This window comes from Notolepis coatsorum (genome assembly GCF_963971535.1).
Source record: "Notolepis coatsorum genome assembly, chromosome: 9".
NCBI lineage: Eukaryota > Metazoa > Chordata > Actinopteri > Aulopiformes > Paralepididae > Notolepis > Notolepis coatsorum.
Window position 1 is genome coordinate 112962762 of NC_140173.1, and position 12230 is coordinate 112974991.

Consider the following 12230-nt stretch of genomic DNA (forward strand, 5'->3'; position numbering starts at 1 on the left):
TTCCGGCACTCAACCGCCGGGCGACAGAAACGTAGATCTTTTTTTTTTTATAAATGTTGTGGGACTTGTACAGCACTTTGGTCAACTTTGTTGTTTTTAAATGTGCTCTATAAATAAAGTGGATTGGATTAATTAAATTAATAATGAGTCGGGAGCTTCGCTGCCTGGGCGGCTGCTCTCTGTTACACAGCCAACAACATTACATTACATAATTATGTTGCAACCTTCGTCTATAAAGCAAACAATTATATAAATATTTATATGTAGTTAATAGAGACAAAGGCAGAATTCGACTTAATTTGACATGTTTTTATATGGGTTGGGACACTATAAAAAATACTATTGTCAGTGTTGTAAAGTTTAAACCTTTTTAAATCTTAGACAAACTAAACACTTTGCTTTCATGAAATATTGTAAGCCATCATTTGAGGCTTTATAAAAGCAGCACAATGAACACAAATCTGTCAGTGCCGAGTCCGACCTCATCTTAAATAACAAACAGCATTGCTTGTTGTAGTTAACAAAGAGAGGCAGAGTTAATGACGTTTGTTGCATTGGAGGCATTTTAATTGTATTTTATATATATTCAAATTTTATTTTCCCATTTGAATCCCATGCCCATCGAACAAAGCTTCAAAGTATTTAAGACAGCCCTACTTTGTCGGAAGCCAGAGACATTTAGAAACCACGCAATAAAAATCACACCCCCTTCCACCTCCCTCCCCCCCTTCCCTGATTCCCTAACACCTCCCCTCCTTCACACTGTGGTGCACAGTAGGTTGATAATTTATGCCACCCTCCTGGACAGGTTCTCTGATTGGCTGGACATTTTAGACACCAGTGTATTTGTCACAAGGCAAAGCACTGGAACACTGCTTATGAAAATAAGTAATTATATCTCTGGTATATCACTCTTAATCTGTTATGAAGAACTATGCTGAATTCAAACAAAATCAAAATGTTTATAATAATATGGATTGCAGCTTTAACGTGTAATGAATGTGATATCCTTTCTCCAGCTCCAGCTGGGATGAACATGTATTGGAGCTGGTGCTGCCCAAGGCCTGCATGGTGGGCCACGTGGACTTCAAGTTTGTCATGAATGCCAACATCACTAACATTCCGCAGATCCAGGTCACCCTGCTGAAGAACAAGTCCCCTGGGCTGGGCAAAGTCAACGGTGAGGACACCACATTTCAGAGCGTCTCTTGGTGCACTCTAACATTTTGGGAAATACACTTATTTGTCATCTTGCCTAGAGTCCGACAAGAAGATTGATGTAAGTTTTATCTCCATGTGTCCAGTAGCTTAGCACAAGGACTGGAAGCAGTAGGGAGCAGCTAGCCTAGCTTAGCACAAGGACTGGAAGCAGTAGGGAGCAGCTAGTCTAGCTTAGTACAAGGACTGGAAGCAGTAGGGAGCAGCTAGCTTAGCTTAGTACAAGGACTGGAAGCAGTAGGGAGCAGCTAGCCTAGCTCTGTCTAACGTGAAGAAATACAACTTCCAATAACTCCAAAACTGACACAGATGAAATTTATATCAATCTTCACATCTTAAATCGAGCTTAACCTCTTAAGCCCGAAGATATTATGACACTGGGAATACATTCCCTGAGGTCCATAGATGTCCCTAGATACCAAGAACATGCAAATGGCCCTGGTAGAAGTGGAGCAATCTTCCATTTACTTAGGTATGTACTTTTAGGCTAATTGTCTGAAAATATGGCTAGTGCTTAACACATTGACTGCCAGCCAGGGCCGTCTCAGGGGGTGTGCGAGCAGTGCGGTCGCACAGGGCCTTTTATTTATTTTTTTGCGAGGCCCCCCTTCCCGTGAGGCCCTTTTTCATCACAGACCTAAAATCTAGTTTTGCTTATATGCTTATATATTTCACATTAGACACGTTTGTAGAATGTTCCTGGCTCTGCGGCTCTGCAGCAGACATACTCACTATTGGAGCTCTGGGGCTCTGCAGCAGACATACTATTGGTTTCAACGAAGGGAGGGGTTACATCATGTGTACGCCGGCGTGCGTCAGCTGCGTTTGACTATTTCGCGCGTGCAGCTTTGGAGGTTATGCTTAGTTATGCCAGCCAAAACGAAGAGGACGGTCATTCGGCAGATGGACTGAAGATGAAAGTTGTTTCATGTTAGACAGTTCAGTCAGGCTAGCCATCCCGGCTAAAGGCAGGGACAGCTAGTTAGCTTTAGCTACGTTATAATATTGAGTGCTAACGTGTGGTTCAGTCGGGATAGCCATGATGATGTCGGCTAGCAGCTAGCTTAGCTAAAGGCTAACTAGCGTTAGCTAACCTAGAGAGAGCGCGTGCAGCATTGTTATGCCAAGATGAAGAGGACGGTCATTCGGCAGATGAACTTCGTCAACTCCACGCGGTTGTCTCCATCCTCTTGGACGTTTGGTGAGTTTTTAATGCACTCTATTCTATTCCCGCCGTGGATATATCTCTCTCTCTCTCTCTCTCTCTCGGGAGCCAAACGGGCCGGCTAGCTGTTGTAGTAGCTAACGGTGTGTGGCCTGGTGTCAGCACCTGGTGCGAGGGAGGTGAGCTTGGTGTTTCATTATGAGAATATCTCCATGCTCAAGTCGGCTATAGTCCGCGAGGGACTTGTTGCCGGCACCGCTATGGTAAACACCACTCTGTAGTGGGACGTGTATTGCCTTCTTTTTCCCTTCTCTCTTCGGATGAGAAGAGGAAAACACAGCGGCTGTCTGAAGTGTTGGCCTGTATTGCTTTTCTCACGTTGTACAGTTTTTCAGTGGTAGCTGCATAGCTTGCTTCTGCGTTAGCTAGTGGTTAGCGATAGCCAGGTTGAGCTAACTGTTAGCCAGTTAGCTGTTTAGCTACGACGTTAGCTGCTCGTTTTCACTCGGCTGGGAACGTTAGCTTGATGCTATCAGTTAGCCTAGAGTTAGCTGTTAGCTTGTGCTACGACCATTGACATTAGCCGTGAGAATAGCAGGCCCTGGCACTCTGACTACGACATCATCTTTGACAGAAGATGTAGTCGGGCCTGCACCATGACAAGGCTCCGGCCATAGCTTCTTTTGGTCCCGCCAGCGAGAGGCCTTTCGTCTCTCTCTCTCTCTCTCTCTCTCTCTCTCTCTCTCGCTCTCTCGCTCTCTCGCTCTCTCTCGCCTTGCTCTGGTGGAGGGTCAGGGGCATTGCCGGGTCTGAAATGAGAGTTTTTTTTATTGAAGGGACTGGTGTGGTGTCACTTAGGGCTAGACTTTTCAAGGTGTCCCGATACCGGGGAAAGGAGGCTGAGACTTTTTTTGTTCATCTCATATACTCTTATACTTTTGTGGAATTTTATAAAGACTGGGGCTATGGAGGATTCAGAGACAGGAGCGGGGCGTATCGTTTTCATGCCCGATGGGGAGGCCACGCATTACTCCTTCGGCAGACTTTTCATCGGAGTCGTCATGGGGGATGTTGTCTCTGCCGTCTTTTTATGGTACTGGTACCTTGTTAAAGGGTTGGAAGGTATGACTGTGGGGCTCATCGCGGTATACGCCGAAATAAACGGTTTCCTGATTCGGCCTTGGAGGGTGATGGTGAAGCGGACTTTGCTGGTTGTTTTCTACCCTATGTTCGGAATGGGTTTCATTGGGGCTTTGAGCTCTCGAATCAGGCTGCTCGATGGGAAGTCACTGAGGGCTGCCAGTCTCCGCACGGGGGAGTGGGAGCTGATGTTGGAGCGGCATCTGAACCAGGGAGGAAAAGGCGGCCTCGGACGGGGAGGCAAGGGTGACATACTGTCTGATGAGGATGTCGGTCCAGAGTGCATCTCGATCCCCATGCTCTGTTTTCGGCCCCCGACATCATCGATGCCATGTGATATAAGTCTGGTGGACGGTGGGTGCAGATGTGATGAGGCTGAAGGAGGATGGTCAGCTGAAAGGGCGGCCCTGTTTATCCGCGGGATAAGTTTTGACTGGAGTCTGTCGGACACGCACAAAGGCCTGGTGTGTTGTACCACGCGGGGAAAGGTGAAGATAGAGACGCTCTTCTCAGGACAACGGTTTCTACAGTGCCTCTCCGGTGTCTCTCTCTCTGATACGCCCAGAACTTTGGATCGTTTAGGTTTCTTTTTTCCCTGTGGGGGAAACTTTCAAGTGACAATTTGGTTCAGGTTCGGCATCATTGTCCCTGATTGATTTTTGTTTGTTTGTTCTGTTTTTGTGTGTTTTGTTTTGTTTTGTTTTGTTTTTTGGTTTTGGTTTGTAGAGTATTTTTGTTTTTGAACGTTTTGTTGCATCTTGTGTAGTTTTAGTAAAGAATAAAGTTTTTTTATAAAATCAATTTTTTTTTTTTTTTTTTGACAGGCAAGGGGTGGTTTTTTTTTTCATTTAATGAACCTGTACGTGCAATTTCCTGCAATATAGAGCCTTAAATCTTGACCAATAAAGGTGCTCTTTTCACTATAAAACTCAGTTTATATTGCAGTATGATAGCCAATTACTATAATAATAATAATATATTAATATATATATATATATATGCTAATCTGTAAAGAAAGGGAGAGAGGGGGGGGATATATAATCCAAGTATTTGTGTCTTAATTTGTTATGTTATCCTACACTGCTGTCTGATATTTCCATTACCTGTGACTCTTGGGTCTCTTTCTCTCCTTCTCTGCCTCCATCCCGGGTCTGCACAGTCACCATATCATTCTACATTAAGGAGAGCAATACACTTATGAATACACTGAACCGGTTTGAATACACAATCTTTATGCTAATCTGTAAAGAAAGGGAGAGAGGGGGGGGATATATAATCCAAGTATTTGTGTCTTAATTTGTTATGTTATCCTACACTGCTGTCTGATATTTCCATTACCTGTGACTCTTGGGTCTCTTTCTCTCCTTCCTGAGTCTGTACAGTCACCATATCATTCTACATTAAGGAGAGCAATACACTTATGAATACACTGAACATCATTATGAAACATTTCTATTGCACCCTTACTTACAATTCATTATGAATTGAAAATGGGGGACCCTGATGTAAACAAGACGAAAGTCTTTCTCTGGTCTGCATCCCCTTAACAATTGTGTGTATTGAGCCGTACTGTACTGTACCCATTCTGCAATCTGTTATTGATTGATTAAAAATGTTATTAACATATTGCAGAATGGGTACAATATAGTACGGCTCAATACACACAATTGTTAAGGGAATGCAGACCAGAGAAAGACTTTTGTCTTGTTTACATCAGGGTCCCCCACTTACAATTCATAATGAATTGTAAGTAAGGGTGCAATTAACACCGTGCAATCCATTATTTGTGGAGCCCGCCCTTTAAGTCTTTGAGCTATTAGGCTACTAGGGTTCTTACTTTGCGTTTTGGTGTACTGAAAAATGCTCTGATGTCTGTATTTTTTCTTTTTTCTGCCATGGTACCTGGTTGGCTGGACACACACACACACACACACACACATTTTCATTTCAGGTATTGTACCTTAAGATAATTGAAAATCTTGATTTACCTTAAATCCTCAAATATAGGTATTCTATTTACCTCAGCTGCAAAGAGCACCAGGCCTTTATTAGAGAGACTTGTTATATAAGAGGCAGGCCTTAATTTCTAAAACTGACACTCATGGACATAATCCCTTCATTTTCAGACTTTTATTGCATTATTATTATTATTATTATTATTATTATTATTATTATTATTATTATTATTATTATTATTATTATTATTATTATTATTATTATTATTATTATTATTATTATATTTTTAATGCGTACATTGTCTTGTCTACATTTATTTAGACTAGCATTGGTATTTAAATATTGAGTGCAGTTGAGTAATTGTGGGATTAACATAATTCACACACTGAACAGAGAACAGAGATGGAGGAGAACAGAGAACAGAGATTATTATTATTCTAGATAATATGACAACGTTAGCTAGCGGCTAACGCCAACGTTATATTATTATTATTTATTAGTTACGGACTTACGGTATGACCAGATGGCATTTCGGACCGTGAAACACTTTTATTGTATTGCGTGGTAGATGTTCTACCACTCGACAGTAAAGACATGTCTAACATAATAGTTTGTTTGAACAACTGAACTTACTTAGTGGAAAATCCTGCTGTTGTTGTAACTTGTGCGTTGTGCGGTTGTGCCGCCCTAAACTAGTGTTCACGAATCACGCTGCCTGCCTGTGTACCAGCTTACACTGTTACACCTGGAGTGGAGGCTGCACTGTTGCAGGCAGCGGCGCGCTGTGCAGACTGGAGTCTGCGGGACTGGATCAAACCATATCGGGCAGGGGGGTGTCGCAATCTTTGGAAACTTAAAAACTTGCTATTAAGTGTCATTGCGTATTATTAATTTGATTGAAATTACGTAGTTATGGTTAGATAAGATTTATATATTGGGGGGGGGGATATTTATATCATATGATCAAAAAGTGAGGGAGCAAAGAGACAAGCTTGCTCCCCCAAGTTCAATAGTCCTGGAGCACGTGCATCGCCTGCTCCGTTACGAAGGCGCCTATGGGTAGGGCGTTCCACATTGTTGTGGCATAATTGCGAAACGTGTTTAGGCCTAAAAGAAAAAATTGTTTGGTTCCGGTTGCCGACCGACCCTGCTGATTTAGGTGCGAAAATGAAATATTGATCCCAAAAACGGCGTACGACGTTGTTGGCGGTCAACGCATGGCGGGCAATAACGATTTACGACGTTGTTGGCGGACAAAGTGTTAAGAGGTTAAATCGATCTCCTGGTAGTGCCAACAAAGAGGTATAGTGATCAACCTAGCTTAGATCTATATTCTGGTAGTGCTAACAAAGAGGTAGCCTCTTCTCAAAGAAAGCGATATGTATTGATGTACTCGTGCAGAAAAAGATAAACATGTTATCCAGGGAGCCTCTTTGTCCAGGGGATTTTGTGTAGGTTTCTTCTATATAATTCTATGGTTTATCACCATAACATTCACAAAAGAAAAAAAGAAAAAGTTCAACAAAGTAAAAATCTAAAGAAGTAAGCTATACTCAGGAAAATGGTCAAAGGTAATGCAAAATATGTTTGCTGATTAGTAAATGGGCCTTTTTAAAGGCCACCTTCTAAATTCTATGAATACTTGAGTTGTGTGGAAAATGTCAAATATTACTTGAGTCTTTTGTGATACATTGATATTTTGTATATTGTTCCATTACACATTATGAATAATTAATGAATAAGTAAGAAGTTTAGGTGCGGTAGCATGTCCTATCTGAATACTGTCTCTCTTTCCCTACAGAGACGGCAGTTGACAGACAAATCTCCTTCCCTTTATCCCATGTTCTTCATGCCAATGGAGAGAGGAACGGCCAGCCCCTTCTGCATGACTTCTCTGAGGACATCCAGTTCATGGACATTGAGGAAACACCAGGTAACCATGGGGAATACGTCTCTGGGTTTCCATGGTTTTCTTTTTGTCCATAGCAATTAACCGCTCAAATCTTTATTGCTTGTAATCTATCCCAGCATATAACCGTATCATCATCTTACTTTATTGTATATTTTGTTTACTTACAAAGTTACTGTATTAATGAAACAAAATCAATTCCAGCTTATTGTAACTACCATGCGAGTATTTAGTTGACTTTAACATGAATAGGATTTTTACAGCTAGTACATTTACATTCACATTTAGCTGATGCTTTTATGCAAAGCGAGGTTCTGTACAACAGGTGAGCAGGAAGGGTACAACTCTTTCTCTCCGCTAAGTAACAATGTTGTTAGCCTTAAAGCAAGAAGGTCCAGAGTTCGAACCCCAGCAGGGGACCTTTCTGTGTGGAGTTTGCATGTTCTCCTCATGACCGCTTGGGTTTTCCTCTGTGTACTCCGGTTTCCTCCCACACCATAAAATATCCTTGACCAAGCCACTGGCATTAGAACTGGAGTTGGTCCCTGGGGGCAAGAATGTGGACACCTACTCCTTCTAAATAGTTAGGATGGGTTAAATGAATGTGCACAAATTCCTAGTATACCGTAATTCCTCTAATAGTAACCGGGTCTCAAATACAAGCCGGGTCTCTATTAATGGCCGGGTGCGCTCTTGAGCTAAGCAATTATAAGCCGGCCTCCTAATACAAGCCAGGTTACTAATATACTGAGCTGCATACTGAGCTAGTTACTTGATTTCACTTTGAAAACGTTGAAATGACCAGTGACCACCTGTAATTGCACTGTTTACTATTTCATACAGTACTTGGTTTCAATAAATGAACCCAGTACATTTTACTGGGTTCAAACTGACACAAAATGTTGATTTATTCATTATGATCCGTTTGAAAATTTGAAATATAGGCCTCCCTCTTATACAGGCCTCCTCCTAATACAAGCCTGGTACCCGCTACAGTTGAAACAAATACAAGCCGGGGTTACTATTAGAGGAATTACGGTATGTGTGTTCCTGGCACATGTATTCCTGCTATATAAAGGTTTACCTGGCAAAAAAAAAATATAAAAACTCTATTGATTGACCCATCGTCCTTCATCTGTCTCCTCCAGGTTCCAGGTTGTGTCCATTCCTAGAGGACCATAAGGAGGACATCCTGTGTGGCCCGGTGTGGCTGGCTAGTGGTCTGGATCTCTCTGGCCATGCAGGCATGCTCAGCCTCACCAGCCCCAAGTTGGTCAAAGGTAACATTAGCAGGCTGCACCACTTTCTTTTTTTTTATCCACTTTTTCTCCCATTTTTCTATATTTTCTCCCATCCCAATTTCGTATCATCCAATTCAACCCTCCCCTGTCACGAACGCTGTTTCTTGCCTCCCACAAGCCGGCTGCAATGTGGACTAAGTCATACATAGCACAAGTCCCCTCCGGTACTTGAGGTAACAGCAGTCTCATCTTTTCACCTGCGCAGCTCGATCTCTCAGTGGCGAGGAGTAACGCGTGGGAGGCTCATGCTGCCCCCGACACTTCCTGATTCTACTGCGCAGGCGCACCAACCGACCTGTAGGAGTCGCTGTCCACAACGCCCGATCCCCACCCATCAGTTTCCCACCCCCTAATACGGCCAATGTGTATTAGTACGGACGACCAGCTAAACTGAAAGCAAATGTGGAGCGCTGGGCTCTAACTGACGAGCCCAGCGTCTCCAGCATTTCGTGGCGAGTGCCTTGCCCACTACACCACGTAGCCGCCCTCAGGCTGCACCACTTTCAAACATGACATGTCCTGATGCTGCATTTGTTCATGGTCGGAGGTAGCGCTGTGAATCTTCACTGGCCTCACGATTCGATTACGATTCAGCTGTCCACGATTCGATTTGATGATGCATCTTGATGCAGCTCAATAATATATTACATCCTCAATTTTATAATCTATATTACTGCACATGGCTACTTTTTCATCAATTAATACAAGCAGTCAGATAAATTAACTTTTATTAAATCAGAATGTCAAAATAAATGTCTTTACTAGTGTTGCATGATACAGATACTAGAAACTAGATACTATTCAATACTCTTTATTAGTATCAGTATTAGTATCAATACTTTTAGAATAGCCTGATGCTGTATTTTCTATGAGTTGAGTGGATGCATGACCAGAGCACTTTTAATTTAATTTGTTTATTTGGACGGGACAATGCAAAATTAATGAACACTGTGGAGTGTAAAAATTGGCAGATTTAGCACAAGGCTAATTTCCATCCGTTGTCCCCAAACATAAAAACAGGACTCATAGAAACAGTAAGAAATGTACAAATACATAACAGCATGTCACATGTGTTCACATGACTGGTTGGTCTTCAGCCATTTTTTTGTTGCCTCAAAAGAAGCAAGGGTGGGGCTTTCCCTTATGGAAATGGGGAGACTGTTCCATGTTTGACAGCCTTTTATGGACAGGACGTTTTGGCCAAACGTGGTCAGTCTACATTGGACCATGCAGTCATGAATTCCTGTACAGGAGGGGGAGCTAGTCCATGTAGGCATTTAATAATCTAATAATAATAATATATTTGATTTGTAGGGCGCTTTATAGTTGTGGAGCAAATCCCAAAGCGCTACATTGTAAAAGAACATAAAAGCTAGCAAGAGATGAAAAAAGAAAGAAAAAGTAAATTCTTTTATTTTAACACTTTGGCTGCCGGGAACCGTCTTTAGACGTCTTTGCTGGCCATGCTAAAGTTGCCGGAGGACGCGTTACGACTACGTCGTCCTTATATCAATATTTCAAAAATCTGCGATCGGATTCATATGTCCCCTCCGCTGGCCTGAGATCCACCAGCAGGACCCACTGAGCTCTCTGGCGGTTCAGGAGCGCCATCTGGTGGCCGATCGGCGCAATCGCCAAACAGGATGTGGCATAGAGGTTGTGCTAGACGTCCGTAGTACTTCCGGGCGCTCGCTATAGGTCATGGGACTCTGGCTCGTCACGCTACACGGTGATCGATTGGCAATAACTCGATAAACAACATGATTTGGACGTATATACCATTATACAAGCTGGAGATGGACCGGGTAAAAATATATCCCATAATGATAAGATTTCTACTCTACGATGATCGCCCAACGGCGCGCGGAGACTGGGGTGAGTTTCAGCGTGTAACGTTACCGTCTTCGATACTAACTGCTATTATCAACATTTGACCCACATTAGATGATTGGTATAACGCTGCCCACGGAATTATAAACGCCTCCTCGCCCATCCGGTCAACATCAGATGACGTGTAGTAACTTCTAGAAGTACGTCTAGTTGGAATTTTTTATATCGCGCTGATTGCCATCAAACTGTATTTCATCATCAATATAATGCATTTGGGGCTATATATCACGTTCTGGAGAAAGCTGCAGAAAGAGATGAAAACATAATTATACATTAGACCATACTTTACTATGAATATGTGAATGAAAAAGTTTAACGTTGCTACACAATGAACAATACATATAGGACTTTGAATGGGCCCTAATAATGGCAATGTAGCAATAGAATTTAAAAAGTTATAGCCCTGCAAAGAAGGGGACTTTCTCCATAGACAAATAGCGCTGGCAATCTATGGTATATCATGAATTTAACCTTAGGCAGCCAAAGTGTTAATATCGATTATGTTCTGTCACTCCATCGATGCAGAATCGTCCGAATCGCGATGCATCTTGGAATCGAGAAATTTCCACACCCCTAGTTGGAGGTGGGAAGTGGGAAACTCCTCCTCTTCGGCCCACGTGCGTTCGAGCTAAAAACATGGATGCTCATGCTCAACTTCTTTGGCAATTATTTTCTTAGAATTTGTCTTGCATGAACTACAACTCACAAACGGTTTACAATGACACTATAGCTAATATACTTATAAATGTTGAAATTCAATCAAATGACGCTGAGGCTTGAACTAGGGGTTGAGAAATCATACCAGAGTTTCACTAGGACATCAGAGTTGACACTGTTGTATTCGATTTTTCCTAGTAGGACGTCAGAATTTACGACCTTATAATCGAAGCATGAGAACAAGTACGATATAAGCGTGCGTCTCAGTGCTTTCCCCCCCTGTGCACTCAACATCACTGCATTTCCCACATTGTCGACAAAGGGGGTCAAGGGTCGTCTCATTCAATCTCCGCAAGTTTGCTGTGGATGGCCACTCTAACCCCACCCTGTCTCCTTTCCCCTTCGTCTGTGATTTGTGTTACTTGTTACTGTTCGGTGCATGCTCAGTGTGCCTCTGCTCATCTGCCCTCCTCTCCCCCTCTCCCCCCTCCACTGCAGGCATGGCAGGGGGAAAGTATCGCTCTTTCCTGGTGCACATCAAGGCGGTGAGCGACAAGGGCATGGAGGAGACCCTGCGGCCAGTGGTGCGCATGCCGGCTGCCAAGCCCCAGAGCACCAAGGCCCACTCCCTGTCCACCCTGCTCCAGAGGGCTCAGGCCACCAAGGTAGAGTGACAAACTGAAGCTGCCCATTGTCATTTGCTCATCCCCCGGCTGTGATATGTAACGCCACGTTGTGCTACATGTCAACAGCTGGGCAAATTAACGTATCACCAGATGAACTTGAGATCCCTCAGTTGACTGCATGTAGTGTAATTCCATTTGTACTTAACTCGGATGCATTCTATATTACCCAAACATAAAATCCCGGCCACTTATTTATCAAACACTCAAAACTTCAAGGGAGAGTGTGCTTTCTGGACACTGACATGTAGAATCAAGTGAAAATAATGAATTTGACGTTCAAATCAAGATGCATATTAGAGCCGGGGACC

The 12230-nt window shown here is 42.9% G+C and overlaps 1 protein-coding gene across 5 annotated transcripts in view; it reads left to right on the top strand.

The window, feature by feature from the left end:
- birc6 (baculoviral IAP repeat containing 6) overlaps positions 1–12230 on the top strand; it is a 384970-nt gene that overhangs the window by 95875 nt on the left and 276865 nt on the right. For all 5 annotated transcript variants that reach the window (XM_084322229.1, XM_084322232.1, XM_084322231.1 and 2 more), the window contains exons 13-16: positions 1020–1180; positions 7281–7412; positions 8537–8668; positions 11735–11901. In XM_084322229.1, the coding sequence (XP_084178355.1) occupies positions 1020–1180; positions 7281–7412; positions 8537–8668; positions 11735–11901 (592 nt within the window). The remainder of the gene's footprint in view (positions 1–1019; positions 1181–7280; positions 7413–8536; positions 8669–11734; positions 11902–12230) is intronic.